Genomic DNA, 27,467 nt, shown 5'->3' with positions numbered 1-27,467 from the left:
GTTGTTGTTTTTTTTTAGGTTCAGGCATCAAAACTGCATTAGGGCTGCTGGTGCCTGTCCTTTAAATAACTTCCAAGTTTCAAGTTGATTGGACCAAGGGGTCCAATTTTATGGACCCCTGAACAGGGTAACCCAAGACATTGTCCACTGTTTCCTATGCCTGTGTGCATGTGTGGAAAAAAGTTTACAGCCGGCCAGGCATTAAGAGACAACAGGTACAAAATGCTTTTAAATGGTACATAACCCCAAAGGATATTGAGAACGTAGACGAAAACTGTAACAGAAAATGCTGGAAATGTCAAGACATAGATGGAACCTTTTACCATATGTGGTGGACTTGTAAAAAAGCAAAATAAAATATATTGGAAGGGAATACATGGGAAAATGCAAAACATATTAAAATTTATATATAAATATATTGCAGTGTAGAAGCAGAATGAGAATAAATTTTAAATGTAGCATCTTGCATATAAATGTAAAATAAAGTGGATTTTGAGCATAAATATATTTTATTTTCTCATTTTGAGACTTTTCGTTGTATTTTGATATATTACCTAATTGTTAAAAGTTATAGTGAGTATGTAGAAGTGGTGCAATGTAGTAATGAATATGTAGTAATGATGAAACTAATAATGTAGTTGCTACATAGATAAGTTATGAAATTTGAAATCTAAAATGTTGAATATAAAAGTACCCCAAATGTTGAATATAAAAGTACCCCAACAAAGGACCATTCCATTTTATAGATTATGTCTTAAATTATAATGAAGGGGATGTTGGGGAAATATTTTCTGTTTTAAATGCTCGCTATTATATAATTATCCTTGCTATATACAATTATGTTATATAATCCCTCTTTTCCTTTTTGCATCCCCTCTATACTTTACTTTGTTTTCTAAAAAAATTATACACACACACTCACAGAAAGATAGTCTCTGTATCACAAACTGAAGGTGGAGCATTTTGCAAGCCCAGCACAACCAGTTGCAATGTACAGATTGCCCAGCAAACCAGTGCCACTGTGGCAGTGCAAGTTTAACAGGACTGATGGTAAGACTCAAAGCACAGAATCACAACATATCCAAGCAAGGCAGGAAGTTGGATTTTGCAAGTTCTGTGTAAGAAAATGGAAAGGAAACACAAAGGAATCTGGCAAAGAAAAAAAATTATTGAAACTGACAGGACTTATTTGAAATGGACAAAAACAGTGGGAAAACCTACAGAACCAGATACCTTGAAACAAAGGGTGGAGGGAGAAAAGTATAGCAAAAATAGTCTCCAGGAGCTTGCAAATGCTGGCTCCTGATCTTCTCTGTAATTCCTGAATACTTTGAGGATTGGGGGATTTCCCCCCTCCCCCCCAAAAAAACCCTGGACATATTTGGGTTGCCTAACTTACTTGAAAAATACTGAAAAGGTATTTTGGGGTATATTTTCAGCGTGGGTGTATCTAAATACATATTCCTAGTGTTCAGTTCATTTGTTATGTTCTCCCAGTGCTGACGTGAAAGGGAGGGATAGGCATGAAACTCCAAGAAAATAGCTCTACAAAGACTACACAACTGTGCAGTCTACACTGGGAGGTAGAACTCTGAGATGGTAGCATGGGCTGAACAACTTCAATTAGTGCAGGGAGAAGTTATATTTAATAATAATAATAAAATTTTATTTATATCCCGCCCTCCCCGCCTAAGCAGGCTCAGGGCGGCTAACAACATCCATAAAATATACAATACAGTAGTTATGCAAGACTTTAAAATCAACATTATCTAAAAACCATTCTAAATACTCATTTAACATAACTTGACAGTAACAGTGATGTTCCTGGTGCTATTTCTGTCAGTCTACGTGATAGCGAAGATCCCTGAGGCAAAATCATTTTGGTGGATCCATTTGTTTAGCGATCATTAATCAGCAATCTGCAAAAGCCAGCCTGAAAAGGAAGGTCTTGCAGGCCCTGCGGAATTGGTCAAGACTCCGCAGGGCCCGCACCTCTTCCGGGAGCTGGTTCCATAGGCATGGAGCAGTGATGGAGAAGGCTCGTGCGCGGGTGTTCTGCAATTTGGCCTCCTTTGGCCCAGGGATAGTCAGCTTGTTCTTTCCTGCTGACCTCTATGTGATTCTCTATGTAAAAATTTTCTGCATTAAAAAAGCACATCAGGAAGAAAGGTTCTAACGTGCCTCCTTATCCCTGTGGTAATTTGCCACTTCTGGGAATTATTAATTTAAGAGATTATTGGAAAAACAGCCTCCCTTACCTGAGATGGCCCATTCTACTGTCTCAGCATTCTGTTCCTTCATTCTCACCCCTTTTAGCTACACATATAGTGTATACTTAATACTGGGTAGACTGTTTTCCTACGAAGTGAAATATCAGGGCCTCTTCTAGGTTTTGGTGGGCCTTGGGCAGAAAGTGTTCTGGGGCTCCCTTCCCTCCTCTGACCACCACCAGCTTCCAGCTTATAGCATTCTTCCCACCCACACACTGGCATATGTTTCACCTGTGCAATTCCTCTCAGTGTGTGCACTCACAATCCTTTTCCTCATTGATGTCAGGTAGTATTTCTATGCCAATAAAGGTATTCGGATTGGACTAGGAATGCTGCTGCTGTTATGGCTGCCAAATGCACCACCACTATATATACCACTTGCACGACCTTCCCCAGCAGCGCTGGCCAATACATGCAACTAAGCTATGCACAGGTGGCAAAGTGTTCTTAAGTAGACGGGGAAAAGGGGCACTGACAGGTAGCAAGGCAGGACAGGGAACTGGAGGCAGTGGGCCTGCTAGAAACCCTGGGTCCAGGCAGTTGTCCTACCTCAGGGTAGGCTGACACCAGACCTGGATTAGATTCATCCATCTGTTTTCTATATTCTGACAGTTGGCAAATGCATTCAGGTCAGAGTGGTACAAAGGATTTTAAACTTTTCACAGAGTAAACAAATGTATAGATGGCTTTATGTGGTGGAACAATGGGAGGGGACTTCAGTGGCTGCAAATAACCGATGTTTAATGTATGAAAGGCAAGCAAAACTGTGTTACTGTGCTTACTGCTACCATAATTAATCACAAATAGTCCATTAAAATGTTTCCCTGCATAACTCCTTAAATGAATGAATGAATGAATGAATGTCTGTCTGTCTGTCTGTCTGTCTGTCTATCTATCTATCTATCTATCTATCTATCTATCTATCTATCTATCTATCTATCTATCTATCATCAAAGTACATTAAACCACCCATACCTCAGATGTGGTTAGTTTCTGTGATTCAGTTCTATAAATCCCAATAGGAACGTCTCCTGTAGAAGAACAAAGCTTCTGATAAAGTCTGGCATACGTTCTGATCCACAAATCATCTTCTGTGATTTTCATCTAAGCAACAAAAAGGAAAAATAACAGAGCTCTATTTTTTTACATTTACTTTATTTATTCAGATACTTAAAATTGAAGCCACCTTTGAAATTATTGCAGTAAACACAAGATAGATCTCATGGTCATTGCTCTTTTAAAAACATTAAATGATTTATTCAGCAGTTGCTTAGTCCTCACAGACTTAAAAAAGACTTTGCTTTTTCTAATACTGGGATTAATTTCATTGGGTGCCTAAAATCCAGTCATAGACTTTTAAGTAAAATAAAATGGCTGCCAAAATTTCAAATCTGTTACAGAGAACTTGAAAAATTTATAGAAGAATTTCGGGCACCAGGAAGAAATGCTTATGCATATGCAAGTTAAAAGCAGCACTATTAAGTACAAGTAGTCACAAATGTAGTATTGCTACAGACACTTCTTAAGATGTACAAGGCCTGAAACAATAGCAACGTATGTGTATGTGACAACCCAGGCCATTTTACATTTACTTTTTAAAAAAGTAAGATAAGTAAGCTTATCTGCTTATGGATGGATACATCTCAGGATCTTCTAATGATGCTGTGAGACCAGCTGCTAGGTCTGCTAATGTTGATTAAAAGGCTGTTATGCCCTAGCTATCCATTGTGACCTTTCCAAGTGTGAGAGTATAAGAAATTATGTAGATGTCAAAGGCTGTACCTCCCAAACTGTGCTTTGGTCATTCACATTTAATCTTAATTCTTCCTACTTCTCAAACATTAATTCACTCTTTATGGCAGAATGGTACCCATAATGTACACATATCTGTATAAGCCAGAGAGAACAGAGCTTTATGAAGACCAGTGTGACAGCTGGTCAAGGTAAGTTGGTCTGAGGAGGAAGGAAATTAGTAGGTTCAACTATGATCATTTAAAAAAAAATAGTAAAATTATACTATACTAATTATAGAGCAAGTTCTTTCCATTAGGGGTTAGCTAGTGAGGCTGTTCTGATTCAGTTAACTATGAAGCAGTATGCCAGCACTGATACAACTTTAGGCAAATCTTTTAAAAATTGATATCAGCTCGCAGTTCCCTTCACTCTTAGAATGTTTACCTATGTTTTCTATTGCTACATCTATGTTGATAAAGTACTTATTTTGAAACCTTGGTTTTGGGTGTCTAATACACTGTGTGTCCCTCTCATGGACTGCTGCCTTGACGTGGCGAAAGGGCTTGTGTGGTTCAATGAGGCTGTGGGCTATGCCATGCAGGGCCACCCAAGATGGACAGGCCACAGCTAAGAACCCAGAAAAAATGTGATCCACTGGAGAAGGAAATGGCAAACCACTCCAGTATCCTTGCCAGGAAAACCCCATGGACAGTAGCAAAAGGCTAAAAGATATGGCGCTGAAAGATGAGCCCCTCAGGTCAGAAGGTGCCCAATATGCTAATGGGGAAGAAGCGCGGAGGGCAAGCAAGTAACCACAGAAAGAGTGAAGTGGCTGGGCCAAAGGTGAAAGGACGCTCAGTTGTGGATGTGTCTGATGGTGAAAGAACAGTCTGGTGCTGCAAAGAACAATTCTGCACTGGAACATGGAATGTAAGAACTATGAATCAAGGTGTTGTGTCCTAGGTTCAAATGGAGAACTGTTACTTTTGGAGGGAACTGTTACTTTTGGAGGGAAGCTGAACAAGCCAAGCTTGTACTCCACACCAGGGTTCCAGAGAAGGCCTAAGCGTGCCCAATCAGGGGAAGGATTGAAACATAAGTGGCCAATCAACATCTAGGCTCATACTGTACCCTGATAGGCCCTTAGGCCTCTGTAAATAGCCAATCCATGTACATAGTTAAGGTCCAATCAGAAGGGGGCAAGAATTGTATAAAGGAGCGGGAGGTTTGAATAGAGCTCAGTCTGTGTTGGTGTTCCTGAAGTAAAGCTTGCTGAAATCACTCTCCGACTCTGGTCTCTTACTGCGCCGACCCCAGTACTTTACACAAGGTAAACTGAATGTAGTCAAACAAGAGATGGCAAGACTGAACACTGACATCTTGGGGATCAGTGAACTAAAATGGATGGGAATGGGTGAATTTAACTCAGAGGATCACTACATCTATTATTGTGGGCAAGAGACTCATAGAAGAAATGGGGTGGCCTTTGTAGTTAACAAGAGACTGAAGAAGGCAGTAATGGAATACAATCTCAAAAATGACAGAATGATTTCAGTCTGTATCCAAGGCAAACCATTCAATATCACAGTAATCCAAGTCTATGCAACAGCCACTGATGCAGAAGAGGCTGAAGTGGACCAGTTCTATGAAGATCTACAACACTTTCTAGAATTAACACCAAAAAAAAAGATGTCCTCCTCATCATAGGGGATTGGAATGCTAAAGTAGGAAGTCAAAAGGTAACCGGAACAACTGACAAGTTTGGCCTTGGAGAAAAATGAAGCCGGGCAAAGGCTAATAGAGTTTTGTCAAGAGAACAAGCTGGTCATAGCGAACACACTCTTCCAACAACCTAAAAGGCAACTGTACACATGGACATCACCTGATGGGCAACACAAATCAGATTGATTATATACTCTGTAGTCAAAGATGGAAAAGCTCCTTACAGTCAGCAAAAACAAGACCTGGAGCTGACTGCAGCTCAGATCATGAGCCACTCATTGCAAAATTCAGGCTTAAACTGAAGAAAACTGGGGAAGCCATTAGGCCATTCAGGTTTGACCTTGATCACATCCCTTATGAATGTACAGTGGAGGTGAAGAATAGGTTTAAGGAACCAGAGTTGATAGAGTGCCTGAAGAACTATGGACGGAGATTCGTGACGTTGTACAGAAGGCAGCAATCAGCACCATCCCAAAGAAAAAGAAATGCAAGAAAACAAAGTGGCTGTCTGATGAGGCTTTACAAATAGCTGAGGAAAGAAGGAAAGCGAATGCTGGCCTGGATGAAGCACAAGCTGGAATTACGATTGCCGGGAAAAACATCAACAACCTCAGATATGCAGATGATACCACTCTAATGGCAGAAAGTGAGGAGGACCTAAAGAACCTCTTGTTGAGGGTGAAAGAGGAGAGCACAAAAGTAGGCTTGAAACTCAACATAAAAAAACTAAGATCATGGCATCTGGCCCCATCACTCCTTGGCAAATAGAAGGTGAAGACAGGGAAGTAGTGACAGACTTCATATTTCTGGGATCCAAGATCACTGCAGATGGTGACTGTAGCCATGAAATTAAAAGACGTTTGCTCCTTGGGAGGACAGCTATGGTGAACCTGGGCAGTATAATAAAAAGTAGAGACATCACCCTGCCAACAAAAGTCCGTATAGTCAAAGCAATGGTATTCCCAGTAGTAATGTATGGCTATGAGAGCTGGACCATAAGGAAGGCCGAGCGCAGAAGAATAGATGCTTTTGAGATATGGTGCTGGAGAAGAATCTTGAAAGTTCCTTGGACTGCAAGAAGATCAAATCAGTCAGTCCTAAGGGAAATCAACGCAGACTGTTCCCTAGAAGGTCAGATGCTGAAGCTGAAGCTCAAATACTTTGGCCACCAAATGAGAAGGGAGCACTCCCTGGAGAAGATCCTGATGCTGGGAAAAACAGAAGGCAAAAGAAGAGGACTGCAAAAGATGAGATGGCTGGACAGCGTTACTGATGTAACAAACACAAATTTGAGCAGGCTTCGGAGGATGGTGGAAGACAGGAGGGCCTGACGTGACTTTGTCCATGGGGTCACAAAGAGTCAGACTCAACTGTGCAACTGAACAACAAAAACACTGTGTGTGGAAGCCTGAGACCTTTTGCTAAACTACTAAGGAGATAAATATCCTGATCCCTGTAAATGTTTAATTTCTGTGGAACCTACTATTGGGAGAGTGTCTAAGCAGCAACCTCTGGCTTCTCAAGTGGGGAAAAAAACAATTCTGGAGGACTTGTAGGACATCCCAAATTATTTCCTTTCAAATGATTTGTTTCTTTTCAATGATTTATTGAACCCACACAATATATATTTTGCTTAATTTGTCCTTGAACTTAAGGATTCAGTATTACTGAAAAAATTTACTGGTGTAAGGTTCTCCTGGTTACAGAATCCAAGAATCCATTCACATAAAGTATGGTTAAGATTTAATGAGAATGCAATACAAGAGTAGACCTTTTGCTAGAAAGCCATTGCCAAGAATGATCCAATAGGCAGTGATTACAATTATAGATATCAAGAAATACAGGCAAAATCTGTCTCCACTTCCCTTGTATGTTGGTTCTCATGAAAGCTGGTAAAGGAAGGTGAAAGGCATCTTCGTTGGCCTCCCATCCTCAAGGTCAGATGGGTCTGTTACTATAGCTGCTAGATAAGCAAGCCTGCTGCAACAATAATACTTATAATCAGGGCTTTTTTGGGGGGGGGGGTAGCAGGAACTCTTTAGTGTATTAGGCCACACATGCCAGATGTAGCCAATCCTCCAAGAGCTTACAGAGTTCTAAGTCCAGGGCTTACTGTAAGCTCCAGGAGGATTGGCGAGTCAGGAATGTGTGTGGCCTAATATGCAAAGGAATTCCTGCTACAAAAAAAGCCCAGTTTATAATGAGGTCTCTGTCCACCATCTTCCTTCCTGAACACAATAGCAAGGTTACACGCAAGCACACAAACAATCAAAATGGAACAGAGTGTACAGAAAAAGAAACATGGCAGGCTCAACCTGACAACTGGACTAGAACTTCCAACACTGGAATATTTAAGTGAACTGTACATCATTTTACTTCAACTAATTACTATCTCAATGTGAGTTTTGATAAAGCAATGCCTCACCCGAGGTAATATATCTCTACATATTTACCTTGCACTGAATTTATCTTCATCAAAGATTGTTTAAAGCCAAATTTATAACATTGGCCAGGTGTGATGCAAGGACTACACTGCTGGGTAAGGGACATGGGGAGATCAAATTAACTGTGAAGTTCGGTATATGGCCTTGGGCCCATGAACTAGATGCAGCTCACAGGCAGCTTTTCACAGCCCTCAAAATTTTATTCAATATGTGATCAAACCATTATCTAAGGGAAAGAAAACATGTTTTCAATTTGTAGGAAGCAGAGTTATTTCATACTTGCCATTCTCTTTTCTGTGCAGGATCTCAGCTATCCCTGAGCACATGTTTCGAAATGCAGAAGTACTTATTGCTAGATGATATTGACGATTACAGGGATTGGTCTGTGCAGTGCAATACAATTTCTATTCTTGGGCCATTATTTGAAGGACAGAGGGAACTCTCAACCTGAGGTAGGGTTCCCAGGTCCAGCTCAAGAAATATCTGGGGACTTTGGGGGTGAAGCCAGGAGACTTTGGGGGTAGAGCCAGGAGCAAGGGTTTGGCAAGCGCAACTGAACTCTGAAGGGAGTTCTGGCTATCATATTTAAAGGGACTGCACATGTTTTAAATGCCTTCCCTCCACTTGGAAATGATAGGGGTTTCTTCTTTTGGGGCTCACTGTCACTGAGAAAGTGGCTAAGTTTCTTTATTCTATTTTAAAGGCATGTCAGAGCATCTCATAGAAATAGCTTATGTTTATGCTTTTCCTGATGTATATGTATGCAATCGTTCCATTTTCTTTTCTTTTTTTAAACCAATTTGATGTGATATATACATCTATATATTTTATGCCAATAAAGCTAACTTAACTTGACTTGACTTGACTTTTGGGGCTCATAGAATTGGACCTCCTGGTCCAATTTTAGAAACATGGGGGGTGTTTTGAGGAGAGGCACTGGATGCTATGCTGAAAAATTGGCACCTCTACCTAAAAAAACCCAGTCCCCCAGAGTCCCAGATACCCACAGATCGATTCTCCATTATACCCTAAGGGAACTGGTGTCCATTGGGTATAATGGCGTGCCCTACAGATATTTCCTCTCCCCACCCCTGCTTTCTGATAACCCTGAAGTGGGGGGGAGGGACTCCAAACTGGGGGATCCCCTGCCCCCAACTGGGAATTGGCAATCCTAGCCTGAGGCCATATGCCCCCTCTATCTGCTTAACATAGCATATGTTATTGTTCTGCAGACAACTGAACAAGAACTGTGCAATAGTTTGTTTCAAAGTTCTCCCCCCCACACACACACACCAAACCCTTGCTTTGCCATTAAACAATCATAGGAATGCTCCCCATCTACTTTTGATAAACCTTTTGCTGATGTCAAAGCAAACAGATAGTCTTGCTTGGAGACAGAAAAAAAATCAATACAAAGAAAGCACCATTGTTTGTTTTTAATGTAGGGTACAGACCATAACAAACATGAATTTGAGCAGATTTCGGAGGATGGTGGAAGACAGGGGGGCCTGGCATGACTTTTTCCATGGGGTCGCAGAGTCAGACTCAACTGTGCAACTGAACAACAACAACAACAGACCATAACCATGTGGGTTAAAAATACTTACAGAACAAAGAAACCCAGATCCTGGTGTGGTATCAAGTCCTAGCAGAAGTCTTGCAATAGAGATCATGTAATCTTTCACAAATGACTGCAAAATTAAAAAAGAAAAGAACATGTTTCAGAATACTTGCATACATACTGCAAATAATTAGAAGTCACATGCAGATTTCCTAACCATTTGTTGTAACATTTGGCAGTGGAGTGGTATGCAGGGGACGACACTTTACATCTATTGCTTGAGGGCTGCAAAGAGAGATGATGCTGAACTTCACTACTTTGGAACTTCAAATACAGCATTTCCACACTCATTATCCCAGGAAGAATTATGAGGAGAGTCAACACATATCCCAGGGGTGCAGTCACACGTCACATTAAAAGCGGGCGTGTAGTGCTCAAATTTGAACCGCTGAATATTGATTCGATGCAGGGTCATTCAGACGAGCATCCAAGAATGCGACTCATTCTGTTGTTGAGCGATCAGACATCCAATACTATCACACTCTTTTCTTGGAGCATGCGTGATCAGATGGTGATTTCTGGGAGGGGGGGGGATCCATTGAACATGCGCCCAATTGTTTGAAGGTGGGAAATCAAACGTTGCTTCAGAGGCAGGGGGGAAGGGGAAAGTTTCCGGAATTAACGTTGCCGAATCAAACCAAGAAACTGCCAGGAATTACTTTCCTAGAAATTGGCAGTGACAATGATATCTGAAAATCCTCCACATTGGAAAAAAAAAGATTTTTTTCCTGTTCTGAATAGTGGGATAACGTTTCCACCCCCCCTCCGATCCTGTGTTGATTGGAGAAGCAGAAGCGTCACCTCAGATTCCCGGATGATCTGGCAATGCGCATGTCTGCTGGGACTTTTTTTTTTTAAAAAAAGTGGGGGGCGGTAAACACTCCAAGGGGCAGTATCGCGCGTGAGCTGTCCAAACAGGAAAAAGCCGATCTTGTGCTGCTTTTTTGAAAAAGGGCCGGACTTTCTGCGCTGTCAAATTAATGCAGCACTGATCCGCAGCAAGTCAGAATGACCCTGGATGATGCTCGATTGCCAGATGTGGATGTCTGGACGAACATATTTAATCCGTCAGCGAGACGGAGCTGTGTCACCACTAATGGTACGTGTGACTGCACCCCAGGGCTCTTTTGTTCATAACTAAAAGTGAACATTACCCCCACTCCATTTTAGATTTCTACAAAATGCACTGGTAATCAAGGACATTTCTGATAGTTGTAGGGATGCCAGACTCCAGGTGACTTGGGGATCCCCTGGAATTACAGCTCACCTCCAGACTACAGAGATCAGTTCCTCTGGAGAAAATGGATCCTTTGGATGGTGAACAGTATGGCATTGTACCCACTGAGGCACCTGTCCTTCTCAGGCTCCACCCCCAGATTTCCAGTTTTGCAAACTGGACCTGGCAAACCTACCCTTCCATACCCTGCTGGTAGCCAGAGGAGACTAGATAATCCTAGACAGCCCCCTTTGTTTGGGAGATCTGTTAAGCCACAGCCCAAGCATGTTCATTTTCAGTGGCCTGCCAGCTGTGGTACCGAAAGCTCCTATGCTGTCTTCCTTCCATAAAATGCGTAAAGCATTACTACTTCAGCACACATTTAGCTGAAATGATTAATGTATCTGACAAGCGATAGTGTCAATGTTGCAGTTTGATGTATTTTAATTTACTTGTAGGGATAAGCACAAACAAGCTGATGAATGAAAGTTTGCCAAAATTTTTGCCCAGTCTGTGGCTCATGAAGCAATCAGTGCTCCCTCTAAGCTGAGTTAGTATGAGCTAGCTCACAGGTTTTTTAGCTTCCAGCTCACACATTTGTGTCTTAGCTCAGGAAGGATGCCCCCAGAACAAACTAATTTGTGGTGTTACCAAATCACTCACAACTTTAATGCCAGGAGCTCATGAAGCAGAATTTTTGCTCACAAGATTCCACAGCTTAGAGGGAACACTGTTCATGAACTGATGATCCACCATGAACTTTCACAAATTTTGATAGAGTCTGTAAAAACAGCTGAGCAGCAGGGAGCTCCCTACCACTCAACTGTTTGGTTTAAATGGCTCCCTGCAAAAAGCCATGAGGTATAAAAAGCAGGGGGTACTTTAAACCAAACAGCTGAGTGGCAGGGTTCATGGTTCGGTTCATGGTTCAGTCAGACACCACAAACTGAACTGAACTGCAAAAATGCAGTTTGTGCCCCTCCCTATTCACATATTTAATTATGTTTCTATTGGGGTATCCTGATCGTTTGTAAGCTGCCTTGAGCATTGTGGCAAGGCAGGATAGAAATAAAGAATGTATTATGGAATGGAAAGCTGACTACAAATTCCAAATTCCTTTATTGACATAGAAATAAGAAGTTCAGCATAGCAAATTTACATGGAGTTTCAGCTATAAAAACCAGTCAAACATCAAGAATGGGAGCTAGTTTTTTGCTTCCTGATTGTTATGGCAGCCAAAAGGTACTTTGCAACTAGGCTTGTGATATGGGAACATGGGCCAGATAGTAGGAAAAAAAACTAACGTCGCTTCAGGTAATCCATAAAAATTAGACAGAATAGGTTTGATTATACAGTCCCGCACTTCCCCATAAAAATCACAATGAAGTAAGATATGGACAACTGTTTCAAGGTGCCTTCCATTACATGGGCAGACTCTATCCTGATAAGGAATGTTGGCAAACCTCCCAGACAGTACCGCTGAGGGTAGAACATTTGAGTCTTACTAACATAAAGAAGCGGCGTAACGGGGGTGAAGTAATCTGGGAAAGATAGGCAGCAGGCAGCCCATGATCTGGGAAGATACCAAATGTTAAAGGGAAACAAGTTTTATGTCCAGAAGAACAAAGGGACTGTTTCTCAACATCTAAGATCCTTTGTTTCAGGATTCTGAATGCCTGTGTTCTGACTGTATAATGGGTGGTGGAATATGCCATTAAGTTGCAGCTGATTTATGAAGTTTTCAAGGCAAGGGGATACCTGCCTCTGTGTAGCAACCCTGTGGGGGTTTTTTTGCTGGTTTCCCATCCAAGTACTAACTAGGAATGACCCTGTTTAGCTTCTGAGCTCTGAGAAGATCAGGCTTGCCTGGGCCATTCAGGTCAGGGTGACAGTATAAAAACTCGGTAAAACTACAGGTACTTTTGCTGTTCTTTGTGGCAGTTTTATGGCTGTATCTCTCAAGAAGTGGGGCAGATATTAGATAACCCACTTTACATATGTATGATCCATGTATGATCTGTTCCTTGTCTCTTCAGCGCAAGGATTTTAGATTATTCTCCCCCACCTGTCATCAAAGTTTTAGTTATTATTATCTTTGTTACATTTATTATCATCTTTATTGCACTTTAATTTTTATTTTAGTCTTACTGAGTTGTTTTTCTGTTGGGCAGAAAGTTGGCATATAAATACCTGGAATAAATAACGAAATCAATAAACTTCAGGCTTCAAGCCTAAGAAATAGCTTGAGACACTGATGAGCTTCTGGCACTCACTGTAGACAGTAGTAGGTTAGATAAACTATTGTGTTTATTCAATAGAAGGCAGCACTTTATCTTACCAGTTTTGCATGCTTAATCCACATTAAGGAGGTTGGTAACAGCATGCAGGGCTGTCTGTCCCTGCTCAGTGTAAACTCAGAAGACCAAATTGCCATCAGCCTGAACCTATGAATGGGAAATCAAATTATGGCCTGCACATCTCTCTCAAGACTTCACTCTGCATTCATGTATTCTGTTACCATCAGGCCTCCAAAGGGCTTTTTTTGTAGAAAAAAACCAGCAGGAACTCATTTGCATATTAGGTCACACACCCTGACATCCCCTGTTTCACACAGGATTTTTTTGTAGAAAAAGCCCAGCAGGAACTAATTTAAATATTAGGCCACACACCCTGACACCAAGCCAGCTGGGACTGTGTTCCTGTGCATTCCTGCTCAAAAATGCCCTGGGTCTCCATATTGACTTGGCTTTCTCTCACCTTCCATCATGAGATGAGACCTCCTTTCTTCATGAGGTTGAGGAAAAAGGCGCCTATATCCTACTATGGTGTTCAGCAAAGTTTAAAGCCTTCCTTCAAGGGCTCTTCCTCTGGTGGAAAACTTCAGATTTTGCTCAGTGGAATGGTAGGACATAGGCCTATCTATTCAGATATGCTTCTCTAGTTTGCAAGATGTGGTTTCTGATCACCGCAATCTGGACTTCTCAGAGTTGGTCTCCATGTTCTGTCTGCGCCAGGGATTAAGATCCAATAGCCAGTTTCTCTGCTCACTCGTCTATTTAGTAGTTCAAGTTGTTGTATTGTACAAAAAGCAGTGTACCTTAAGACACTACTGTAATAAACCAAGAACTATCAGTTATGAAACTTTCTGAATGGATCCAGGCTGCAAATGTATATTGGTATAATATAAATCACACACACACACTGTTTTCAGGCAGTAGTTAGTTGTTGCTTTATTATCTTCTATTCCATATATAGAATCCAAGTGCTACAAAACCACAGTGAAAAATTGTTTGAATGTAAAAATACGGGCATAAGTTCAGGTGAGTGGCTGCATCAGTCTGCAGTAGAACAGTTTGACTCTTAGAAGTTTGTAGCCTGGAAATCTACCTGGTCTTTGAGATGCAACTGTACTTGAATCTTGCTTAAAAAGGTAAAGGCAGTCCCCTGTGCAAGCACCAGTCATTTCCAACTCTGAGGTGATGTCACATCATGACGTTTTCACGACAGACTTTTTACGAGGTGGTTTGCTATTGCCTTTCCCAGTCATCTACACTTTTCCCCCAACAAGCTGAGGACTCATTTTACCAACCTCAGAAGGATGGAAGGCTGAGTCAACCTTGAGCCAGCTACCTGAACCCAGCTTCCACCAGGATCGAACTAAGGTCATGAGCAGAAAGCTTCAATTGCAGTACTGCAGCTTTACCACTCTGTGCCACGGGGCTGCTGAATCTTGCTTAAAGACTGCTATAAAGTATTCTGCCATAAGGCATTAGTGCTGAAAAATGTAGCATAAGATAAATTTTACTTATCATGTGAATCAAGGTCATCCTGTGTCCCTGGCCTGTGATCCACCTAAGTTATGCTTGGTTTCAAGAATGGGAAAAATCATCCTTGCAACCAATACATGCAATGGGTTGTATTAAAATATGATGGGAGGGGAGAGCTCCACAGGATGTAACATATAGACCAGCTCTCAGATACTATCAATTTAAGTTACTGATGAGTTTCACAGTTGCTCCTTTGAGACAAGATCTATCTTCAAAGCCAGCCAAGAAACCTTGGAAAGGATATGAATGCATTTCAGCTTCTCACAGATGAAGTACGATGCGCAAAACCACAACATCATTTTTTTTGTCGCTAATGGCAGAAAACAGCAGAAGTCAAGCAGTTGGCACGACAGAGTTCTTCAAAACCTCACAGTTCCCTAAATCACCTCTCAGCAGCGGGATATTCATTAACTCTGCACTGAACAGTGGTGATAAATGTGTGTCTTACAGTTCTTTTTATGGTATGCCCAGCTTGTCTTTTCCCTGACTCTGAATCCCTTAAACATATTCTCCCCTGTTGCTTGATTCAATTATTGAGGCCAGTTAATACGCCTAAGGGAGCTGGCTGTTTGTTGGCTGTTTTGACTGTGAGAAACACCTAAACAAGCAACCAAGTTGGAAAGAATAAGGGAGGGGTACATTGTACCCTGTCCTCTTAGAGGTACCACAGTGATTTTTTCCACCTAAAGATTCTGTTTAGATTGGATGGAAACCACTTGTGAATTTGAAGGGGGTGAAAACAGCAAGGGATAAAGTGGTGCTTCTAAATCTCTTCTGGAATTTACTGGATGGGAAATGAAGTACCAAATGCTGGACTAGTGAGGAAGAATGTCTTTTCACAGAGAAAAGGCTTTTCCAGAAACATACATTATCTCATTCAGGTTTTAGCTAACAACATGACTATCCACAAATCAGCTTTAATATTCCATCCTGTGGATACAAAACACACTTGCAGAGGCCAGATATGGTATACTACTGTCTATTATACTTCTCTGTCTACCACGCTTTTATCTCACTTTTCCTTCAAGGATCTCAGGACACTGAACAGGGTTCTCTCTGTTCTTCATTTTGGGTAGAATCAGATCAAAACTCCATACACAACTTCCCTGTGTCACCCTCCTAAAGCAGCCCCCCCCCTCTGAAATATTGCTCCGAGGAGACAGGGGGACCCCCAGGAACAACATGGGTGAGCAGCTGGAGGCTGCCACAGGAGAGTGGAATCCCCCACTTCCTTGTGCAAATATGGATTTATTTATTTATTTGGTCAGGATCTAAACTATCAGCACAACTCTGAGGCAGGTTTGGCTGAAAGTGTATCACTGATCCAGGGTCCCCTGGGGAGAGCAGCAATTTGAACTTAGGTCTATCCAGGAATAGTTCAGATCTGTTAATGCCCCATTACACCATACTCTCCTCTTTTCTCACAATACTTCTGATGTGCACATGTGAGAGGACAGGGCCATTGAGATGGAGGGGCTAGACTCAATTATCAGAACTGGAGGTTGAAGGAAATAGAACATTTCCTTACTTTATTTTGCTCTCACATGACATGATGCCTGTAATATTGGGCCTCAGCAACAACCAGAAGACTCACTAGAAATCCACAACAGTTCATTTTATACTTCTGCGTCACTTGATTAACAACTGCTGCTCTGTAACAAGGAAGTAATTGCTATTATTTCAAGTCTAACAAATGGTTAAAATCAACAATTATGGATTCCTAAAGAGGCCTTCTTTCTCTTTTCAATTACAGATTGGTGAGCTGTCTCCCTTGATGTATTTTTAAACATACAGGAGGGGAAGGGGAGCAGGAGGAATCTTTTTCAGGGGTCCATGGTGATTCTTTGCAGCCCTGGGAAGACAGGCTGTCTATTGGTTGACGAGACTCTCAGCCTTGAACTGAGACTGAACAACACTGTTGTAGTTTGTGGAGAGCAGACCTGAACCCCTACCAAGTGTTCTCTTACAGCAAAAGAGGATTTATTATGATTAGGGAATGGGCACGAGCCAAAATACAGACCAATGTTCGTCATGGTCCGGGGGGAGTCATGGATTATTTGCCTAGTCTGTGCAATTTGATTTGTTTGGTCCATGAGTGAAGGGTTAGCGAGTGAAGGGGGCATTTAGAATACCCCCTTCAATCCCCAAGTGAAGTTGTCGCTTGGCATTCACTCATGTGCCACTTTGCAAAAGCCATTTAAAATTGCTGAAAGCAGTGGCGGGGGGGGGGCGGGGGGGGGGAGAAACAGAATGAGAATGATGAGGCTCTCATTGCTGCAGATGGCAAGACTCCTTGCTCCCTTTCTTTTCCCCTGAAAAGGTAGCAATGACTTGCTCCATTTAAAGATGCTTGTGCTACAGCCATGGTGCCCTCCCACTCACTTCATTGTGGGTTTTGTCTGACAGCAATCGGGTTGGTGTGTCTTGCTCTAGGAGGTGGGACCTGGATGGGAAAGAACATGACAGGAAGGTGAGACTTAAAGGGGACAAAGGAGTTCCTCCTCCTCTGCCCATTTTCTGGAACACAGCTCTAGCAAAGCATTTGTATGATCTGCACTTCTTGCTTAGTTCCTCCTCTTCTGCATACGTATGAATTCAAACCCCCATGTGCATTTGCTTTGAGCTCTGCCCAATTTACATGTGAATGAATATTCCTAGGCTTGAACTAAACCCCACCCCAAAAAACCAACTGATTAACAGAAAAGAGTTAATGTTAATGAACTCACTGCTTAGTGTTCACTTGCTTTTAAATTGTTTTTGCAAAGCAGTGCAGTCCATGAGTGAATGCCCAGCAGTGAGTTTGTCCACATCCAGTTCACTCAGTCCAGTTTGTAAAAACCACAGGGTTTGCGGTCCAGGGGAGTCTGTGAACCCGTGGACCATGGACCTTCATGGACTTTTTTTTTTGCTGGACTGTGCCCATCCCTAACTATGATTTTAAATTAAGCAATGGTTTAAAATGAGCAATTATTAATCAATAATGATTGACTACGGAAAACAAAGGAAGGTAGATCTAGAAACAAAGGAAGTGTGTAGATCTAGACAGCAGCTGACAAATTCTGGTTTCATCACTTACACCCAACAGAACAGCTGATCAGGTAGAGGATTATAAATGGCCAGGCAACACAACCCCACAGATGATTGTAGGATTCAGGTATGATTACCTTACTATAGCAATGGATTACTGACTGCAGGAAAAGGGAGTTGCTATGTATTTCCTAAAGAAACCAGGGAATCATAGGTTCTGATTATTCTTGGATGAGAAGGTTTTGGATAATAAATGGGTGAAATGATTCATAAAGCTTGACAAGTGTACAAAAAATGTCCTCCTTCAGGGGAATAAAGTGCCTTGTGAGAGAAAGCAATGATCTTAATCATGAATTAAACTTATGTTTTGTGAAGAAAATGCCAGGCTAAAACAGCAGTAGATAATTTGCAAGAGTTCATGCTGTTCTGGTAAATGAATCCTTTTAAAAGGATGAGAAATATGAGATTATTAGAGGGCAGAAAAGATCAATGGTGAGAGAATACATCCCAGTTGCAGGATCAACTGGTACAACACCAACAGAAGTGATCAAACAACATGAAAAAGACTACTGCACCACCCACAGGCAGAGCTAAGCTACGTAACTGAGGTCACTTGAATTACCCAGTCACTCTGAATGCAGAAGATACCATTGTAGAAGAAGACAGTCTACCATTATTCAAACTCCCTGACAGCAGCAGGGCTGCCATTCTTGGAGTGGGGCACACCTAATGAGTCCCTGAGAGTCTTATTTGTGTGCCTAACTGACTATCTCTGACTTTCCAGGTCAGCAACCTTGGTTTTGAGAAGCAGGAACTCCTTTCACTGAGCACACATCCATGACTTCTGCCCAGCCGGCGGATAGTCATATATGATGCACTTGTTGCAATACATTGGATGCCTCCCAACCCACTGCTGGCATTCTTCCTTCACATTTTTTTTAAAAATTCCCTTTTTAATATATTTAATATTCATGTAGATCTGTTTGTGGAAAGTGTGCTTACCCTTTTAGGGATGTGGTTTGTCATTGCCTTCCCCAGTCATCTACACTTTTCCCCCAGCAAGCTGGGTACTCATTTTACCGACCTCGGAAGGATGAAAGGCTGAGTCAGCCTTGAGCCAGCTACCTGAAAACCCAGCTTACACCAGGGATCGAACTCAGGTTGTGACCAGAGTTTAGGACTGCAGTACTGCAGCCTTAACACACTGCACCACGGGCTCTTGACAATTGCACTGATTAGGAACTAACAAATAAAGAAGGATGAGTGAGTCAGCCTCTGGTTGATTACCAATAGGCATTGCTGAAGGGGAGCTGCTCAGACAAAAGATCTCCTTTTCAGGCTGCCTTTTATTTCAAATATCAATTTAATTTCAAATGTTAATTTAGCTCTTCTAGACTTGGATTAAAGGGGACTCTAGCTGAATAAACTCAGCAATTACTGGAAGTATCTACTTGTTTTCTTGTAGGAACCTCCCCCTTCTTTAAAGAATGCATTAATTTACAATTTTAGATTTAGTTTAAAATTGGACTTCCTGTTTTTAAGCTCTAGATTTAAACCCTAGCTGCAATCTGTTTTGTTATTTTTTTCCCTATTACAAAACCCCCCCCAACTGTTTAAGGTTTAGCCTTATCTGTGAACTCACTATCCCTAGCCTCTGGTATTAGTACTTTAACGATGGGTGTAATAAAGTTCCATAGTTATACACGATCATAAACTAACCCTGTGACCACAGTTTTAATCCTTGTCCTTTGTCTGAACCTCTGTTTAATCCTGCAGTAAAACTGGTCAAGAACCTCTGAGCCTTTGGAGAACTAAAATTAGTTGCACCTGAGTAGTTTGAGCCAGTTACCACATAACTCAAATTAGAACTGGACCAGAAAAAATTAGAACAGAACAGAAATTAGATTTAAAATTAGCTACACCTGAGTAGTTTGAGAAGTTACAGAATGTTGGTACCTAAATGAATTTCTAAACTATTTGCCCTCCTTACTATTTTAACCCTATTCCCTTAGCCTATCTTTATAGGTTTTTATATTAAAACTTGGACTAGAGCTCAAAATCCCAGACTAGCGCTCAGTTGCCTTCCCCACATATTAGATGAATTCAGTGGAGAATTCCATTTGACAATTACTGGTAAGCCTTTGCCCACTCTCTTTTATTTAGGAGAAGCATGTTTATGTGTAAAGCAAGAGTACAGGTTCAAATAGACATTTCTGCCTGTACACACAGCATTACGGGGGATACAGTGTATGAATGAAATCTCTGAAGAGAGATGACAGTGAATATTCAAGTACTTTTCTTTATAAATGGGAATAAGAAGCTAGAAAAACAGTAATAAACTCCACTTATAAAAGGCTAATTTAGAATTAAATAGAAATTGGTTCAAAGAAATTTCATCATCTACAACAGTAGAGGATTTATTGAAACAATTAGAGTTAAAGGTGGCTAGCTGAAAGATTAAGATGTAAGCACTGCACAGTGTATAACGGATATTGCAAAGTTAGCTGGTGAGAACCCTTACTGAAATAATGCTTGACAGCCACAGGTATTTTTAATTATTTGTAAAATTAAATAATTATGATTCTTATCCTTCAAATCACAGTTTTTGTAGCTATGCATGGTACATGTTTATGGATAATAAGGACATGTGGGAACCTGCAAGGATTGTGGGAGGCATCTCATTTTCCCCTCCCCCACTATTTCCTCTTTCCCTTTCCTAAAACCCTCCACAGATAGGGCTGCCAGCCTCCAGGTGGAGCCTGGAGATCTCCTGAAATCACAACAGATCTCTTAACTATCGACATCAGTTCCTCCTTAGGTTTGCCAGTTCCAGGTTGGGAAATTCCTGGATATTTGAAGATGCAGCTTTGAGAGAGCAAAGTTGGGAGAAGGAAGCAACCTCTGCAGGGTATAATGCCATAGAATCCACCCTCTAAAGCAGCCATTTTCTCCAGGGGACCTAATCTCAGTCATTTTCAGAGAAGTTGTAATTCTGGGTGATCTCCAGCCAACAACTGGAGGTTAACAACCCTAGTTCTCCTGGAAGAAATGGCTGCTTTGGAGGGTGGCAGCTATGGGATTATACTATTTTGAGGTCCCTCCTCTCCTCAAGCTGTGCCTCTCTAATCTCCAGGAATTTCCTAACTTGGAGCTGACAACCCTATTTCCTTGCCACACCATAGCCAGCCTAACCTTATCTGTCTTCAGTTTTCATCCCCCCACCTCCCAACAGCCTCTACCTAGGAACACTGTGGCCCAGATTTATGGTGCTAGCCACCGGGTCAGGAGCACTTGCATGGTAGGGAGCTCTTTAGTACTTGTGGAGTGGCACTTCATTTTCCCCTGTATCTCCCCTCCCCACATTATTTTCTCTTTCTGCCCTTCTTGGCAACTCCCATGTCCTTTTGCCTTTCCCTGCCTCATTCAACCTTTCTCAGCCATTCACCAGCCTACATTTACCTGCCTCCCATCTTCAGCTATATTACTTTACTTCACTTGTACCCCACCTTTCTCCACAGTGGGGACTAAAGTAGTTTACATTATTCTCTCTCTCCTCTTCCTTTTTATCTTCACAACAACCCTGTGAGGTGGGTTAGGCTGGAAGTATGTGACTGTCCCAAAATAACCCAGTGAACTTCCACAGCAAGATGGTGATTTGAACCTTGGTCTACCAGACCCTACTCTGAAACTCTGCTATATCACACTGACTTTCATAGGATGACTGCAATTGAACAGCAGCAAGCAGCCAGACCTAGTGAAGTCATGGAAGTTGGATGGTATCAAGCAGAGATCATTTTGGAGAAAAATAGGTGGTGGAGCTCATTAGCATAACTCATTAGCATATGCACCCCCCCTGCCAAAAGCAACCTGATACAAGAAAGGAGAGCTCTGGGCAAGCAAGGCCTGCTTGGGCTGGCTAGCAATTGAGCCAGCCCAAGCAGGCCTTGCTTTCCTGGGGCTCTTCTGGGCTGCCGCCCCAGTCAAAAGGCCAGCAAGCCACCCACCACCCCAAATCATATAAGAAGTGGAGAAAGGGTGGCATGGGGTTCTCCAGGGGTTAATGAAGACTGCTCGGGGAGTGGCAAAGCCCCTGGTGGCTGTCTGCCTGCCTGCTCTCCTAATCCAGGTATTGTTATGCAGCTGCACCTACTATTCAATGGACATGGTAGGCAGGGAGGAAGAGGGGGAACCCTCAAAAAGGTTCAGGAGCTGTGCTCCTGTGAGCGCCTGCTGAATCTGAGACCTAGTATCAAGTCATTCAAAGGTTGCTGCCAGGCCTAGGATTGTCGATCTCTAAGTGGAACCCAGAGATATTCTAGAATTACAACTAATTAATTAATTATTACAGATGCCATAGATCTGTCCCCCTGAGAAAATAACTGCTTTAGATGGTGGACTCTACAGCATTGTATCCAGCTGAGATCTCTCTCCTCCCCAAATCCTGCCCTCCTCAGACTCCAATACAAAATATCCAGAAATTTCCCAACCTGGAGCTGGCAACCCTAGGGCCTGGCCCCAAAGTGTCATTCCTCAAAGGCCCTGCCCTCTCCCCTCTGCTTTTACTGACAGACCCAAGCCTTGGAATCCTGTGGTTGTCTAGCAACAGCAACTGATGGAATCATTGCTTAAAGCTACAGGCACTCCTTTTTTTCCTTTTCACATTTTAAAGTTTTTTTTTTTTTTAGATTTCAATTTTTTCTGTAAACTTATAGCTCTTTTCAAGTTTATAGAAAGATCTATCTTCCTTTGCATATCTCCAGATTATTTTATTTATTTATTTATTTATTTTTGCATTTATATCCCGCCCTCCCCGCCGAAGCAGGCTCAGGGCGGCTGGATGTCTTCACCATTAGAATATAAACTATACAAAAAGCAAAATTGCTTGTGGATTAACCATAATTAATTACCCACATTTTTCGGACGATTAGACGCACCGGACCATAAGACGCAGCTTCGTCTACGTGCACAAATGGCCATCTTCGGTGATGCGGGCGCCATTGCAGCCTTTGGGCGCCTCGGCCGGGGGACGCACACAGGCACGGGAGAAGCATGCCGGTACCTGCGAAGTGCAGGATTTGCGGTGAGGGCGATCTCGCCGCTTGTCTCCCAGCCAGGCACGCAAGTTCGGCGCAAGCACGCCTGGCTGGGAGACAAGCGGCGAGATCACTCCCTGCAAAGTGCTGAGTTGCCGGTGGGGGCGGAGGGAGCGATCTCGCCGCTTGTCTTCCAGCCAGGCGTGCTTACCCCGCGCTAGCATGCCTGGCTGGGAGACAAGCGGCGAGATCACTCCCTGCAAAGTGCTGGGTTGGCGGTGGGGGAGGAGGGAGCGATCTCGCCGCTTGTCTTCCAGCCAGGCGTGCTTGCCCCGCGCTTGCGTGCCTGGCTGGGAGACAAGTGGCGAGATCGCTCCCTCTGCCCCCAACGCCAACCCAGCACTTTGCAGGGAGCGATCTCGCCGCTTGTCTCCCAGCCAGGCACGCAAGCGCGGGGCAAGCACGCCTGGCTGGGAGACAAGCGGCAAGATCGCTCCCTGCAAAGTGCTGGTTTGGCGATGGGGGCAGAGGGAGCGATCTCGCCGCTTGTCTTCCAGCCAGGCGTGCTTGCCCTGCGCTTGCGTGCCTGGCTGGGAGACAAGCGGTGAGATCGCTCCCTCTGCCCCCATCGCCAACCCAGCACTTTGCAGGGAGCGATCTCGCCGTTTGTCTCCCAGCCAGGCACGCAAGCGCGGGGCAAGCACGCCTGGCTGGGAGACAAGCGGCGAGATCGCTCCCTGCAAAGTGCTGGGTTGGCGATGGGGGCGGAGGGAGCGATCTCGCCGCTTGTCTCCCGGGGGCTGCAGGCCCCCCCCCTCATCTTTTAGTATTCGGACCATAAGACGCACGCACTTTCCCCCCACTTTTTTGGGGGGGAAAGTGCGTCTTATGGTCCGAAAAATATGGTAATTAATTATTACTGCATAATTATTGGCCAGTCTCAAATGTTCCGTTCATGAGCTAGGTGCCTGAGCAAAAGGGTGCGTGGACTTCAAGCACTTCTGGATGAAAAATATTCTTTGGATAATTTCCATTCTATTTTCAGGCCTGGTTATGGGACTGAAATAGTCACCCTGGTGAATGGACAGAGGGAGTGCAATTCTGTTGCTTCTTCTGGACTGCTCAGTGGCTTTCAGAATCATTGATCATAGTGTCCCTCTGTTTCTGGGCACAATTCAAAATCCTGGTGTTGATCTTTAAAGCCCTATATGGCTTCGGATCAGCAAACCTGAAAGACTACCTCATAGATAGAGAAGTGTCTTAGAGAAGGTTATCTTCTCCCACACACTATATTACATTGTGAAAATCATATATCAGTGAGTTCTATAAAATTCTGCTGATTTTGTTACCATAACTTTGACATAACCATATTATAATGCACTCTATGAGGAACTCCCCTTTAAGACAACTCACAAACTTCAGTTGGTACAAACACTGCCTCCAGTTATCAAGTGCTACAAATTACTGAAACCTGACAGAGAAATAAGACAGACATATTCAAAAGAAATTTAAATAAATGCATATCACATTATTCCAAAAGATTTGCATTGCCATCCTGTGCTTTTTTCCGCACTCAATTTAAGTTGCTGATTTTGACTTATGAAGCCATTCACAACTTGAGCCTTATATCCCTGAAAGGGTGCCTTTGGAATATCTATTCATATGCAAATTATGTTAATTTGCCATCGGTCTATTCCAGAGCATTTTCCATGATCACTTCAATGCACTAAAATGAGTAACTTGCTGGGAATTTAGGCAGTTTGCTTTTGAAACAGTCATAAAACTATTGTTCTTATTAGAAATTTTGAGAGCTCCTAAATTGCTGGAGGAAGGGAAAGCAGCATGGTACAGTCCAGTCTCGTTAGATCTTAGGAGCTAAGCAGGGTTGGTACTTGGATGGGAGACCACCAAGGAAGCCTCTGCAGAGGAAGGTAATGGCAAACTGCCTCTGTTTCTCACTTGCCTTGAAAGCCCCTTGCTGGAGTCACCATAAGTCAGCTACAACTTGACAGCACTTACTTAAGTAAATGGCCAGAGCTGATGTGACATTGTTTTATAGTTTCACTGACAGGCACTTAATAAACACCAGATAAATTTGATGGCTGGTAGCCAGCTGTTTCCCACCTTGTATTCACATCATCCCATCTGTGTCAGCTCTTTCTCCATGTTTGCACCATTGTAATCATTGTTACCACTTAAGGCCTCTTTCTGTCCTCAGGAGTCCTCGTGGTGGCTGGAAACAGTGAATGATTTTAGCATTATGTCACAGGTCACGATTGTAGGGCTTCTGCAGAAGGTCATAATGTCCCACTCCTGACTGCTGTTTGGCTGCAGTTTGTAGCAATTTATGAGCACCCAGGCTTGAAATGTATGTAAAGGGAACAGCTAGGTAGTTAGAATGCAAATATTTGTTCCAATAAACTTGGCCCGTCACAGTACCTGATACAGCAGGGTGTCCAGCATGCTGATACTGAAAACTCTGCCAGCAGCAAAGGGCAATCGAAACATGAAAGCGAGATTGGAGCCCTTCTCTCGCTCTTTCTATTTAACATGGGGGAGGGAAGAGAGAGAAAAAGAATTAAGTAAATGGTAAATTGGAACATTCATCAGAAACATTCTACCAAAGTAAATTCCTTCTTATGTTGCTGCTGACCCATTTGCATTAATTTTCTACTTCACTACAATTTTCAGAGTACTTAACCATTTTTGTGCCCCAATAATCAAGTCCCAAACCACCACCCATCTTGTAGCAAGAACAAAAAATGTCTTCCCCCACATAAGGCAATGGTTTTTTAACCTCCTTTTGCTCAGCTGTTTTCTTTCTACTGAATTCTGGGCTATCTTCTAACAGCACACACTCTGTTCATGTGCACTGCCAACCAAACCTGCAGGGGCTCACCATATGCCCCCAAACACACTCAACACATGCCTGCTAACATACATTGCACAAAAACAATGGTAGTGGTGGGCAAGCTGTCTTAAGAAAGCTTTTCTGTCACTAGTAATCCTCCTCATGCAGGAAGGAATCTTTGAAGAGTTTTCCAAGGACAGACCAAAAAGTATTTTATATCATATAAGGTGAAAATCCACACTTCACTGAAATTGCAGTTATTGTGTATCTGTGACAAAAAACTAATCTTGCTTTCTTTAACCAGGTGAATATTCAATGCTGAAGAACCTAAATATATACTTATGTAATTTTCTACTTTAATCGGTGTTACCTATCTAGCATATTTTTGTCCTGGCCTCCTTTGAAGGAGCTCAGGCTGGTATGCATAGTTATTCCCTCTCTGTGGTATCCTTACAACAACCCCTTGAGATAAGTTAGGCTGAAAGAGAGGCTGCTTAACAGGCTTCATGGCAGAGTGAGGATCTGATCATCATCCCAATTCAACTTCAACACACTAATCAAAACATCACTCTACCTCTCATCAGCCTTCTCACATGGTTGTGAACAGTATTTAGAGTCCTGAATGTCTTAAAATATTTCTGCCATGCTACTCTTATTTATCTCCCAATGAACTTGTGAGGTACCATCCTTATGAAGAAGGCTGGGACAGCCAACTTCTCCATCCTAGAAAAACATGGCCCAATCTCCACCAAGCTCTCCCACATCCAAGACCAATATTCTGTGGTTCTTCTGTTGCTGGAAAGTAAACGTTATATTTTCATTTATTTAAAACAATGAGTGATACCATGGGGTTTTTTTTAAAAAACTGTTAAGTGTTTTTAATATAATAAAAAAACATTGTTTGTCATTAATTACAGAACTGCAAATATTATTATAGTAGTATCATGTCACTTGTCTTGCACAGAGGTTTACATCTGTTTTATGAATGATGAAACATGGCCTTTGATGTTAAACTCTGGCCTTGTCTGAGATTTGCGAAAAACAGATACTTTTTAAATTGCCACAGTTAATTGATCATCCAAGTTGCGTGGGCGATAGAGATACAATTTACTCCTTGGCACAAAGAAAACCACCATGACATCTTTAATTAAAATTATTTGGAACCATATCATTCTATCCTCAAACATATTTCACAGCAGAAGCCTCTGCAAGCAAAAAGATGGCAGGAGATAAGAGCATGCTGAAAAGGGAGGAAAGGGCTTCCTTAAAACAGAAGAAGACAGCCTAACTGTACACAATTTAAGATATGCTCATCGCTGGCAGGTTTGGAGACAGCATCCCACTGATTTTTAGATGCTACAGATGAACAATTGGGAATGGAAATCTGCCCCCATGCACTGCTTGAGAATTTTCTTGTGGTATCTGATAGTAAATAAGATGCTGAGCTTGGGCCATTGATCTAACACAACACAACACAACAGCTGTTATATTCCACTGCAGGTTAATTTTATATCCCTGATAAGTCTCTGGTTTGCCACAGCATGTCCCATTCCCTTCCCTACCAAATGCAAATCTGACAGAACAAAGGGTGTGACAACCTAGAAAATGATTTGATGGACCTCTGCCACTAATTACTGTGTAGTCTTGCTAGGTGTCCTTTCCACCTTCCACTAGCAGGCCATATCCTTGTCTGAAAGTAGGAACTCCATTTGGCTTCATAAA

At 42.4% G+C, this 27,467-nt stretch overlaps 1 protein-coding gene across 5 annotated transcripts in view; it reads right to left on the bottom strand.

Annotated features, from left to right (window-relative positions):
• KCNT2 (potassium sodium-activated channel subfamily T member 2) overlaps window positions 1-27,467 on the bottom strand; it is a 364,082-nt gene that overhangs the window by 16,289 nt on the left and 320,326 nt on the right. For all 5 annotated transcript variants that reach the window (XM_060232364.1, XM_060232365.1, XM_060232366.1 and 2 more), the window contains 3 exons: window positions 25,334-25,435; window positions 9,778-9,861; window positions 3,246-3,374 (listed from right to left, as the gene is read on the bottom strand). In XM_060232364.1, the coding sequence (XP_060088347.1) occupies window positions 3,246-3,374; window positions 9,778-9,861; window positions 25,334-25,435 (315 nt within the window). The remainder of the gene's footprint in view (window positions 1-3,245; window positions 3,375-9,777; window positions 9,862-25,333; window positions 25,436-27,467) is intronic.

The sequence above is a fragment of the Heteronotia binoei genome, chromosome 2, assembly GCF_032191835.1.
Source record: "Heteronotia binoei isolate CCM8104 ecotype False Entrance Well chromosome 2, APGP_CSIRO_Hbin_v1, whole genome shotgun sequence".
Classification (NCBI taxonomy): domain Eukaryota; kingdom Metazoa; phylum Chordata; class Lepidosauria; order Squamata; family Gekkonidae; genus Heteronotia; species Heteronotia binoei.
The sequence above is the reverse complement of the archived record's forward strand: the minus strand, read 5'-3'. Positions and strand labels throughout refer to the sequence as shown.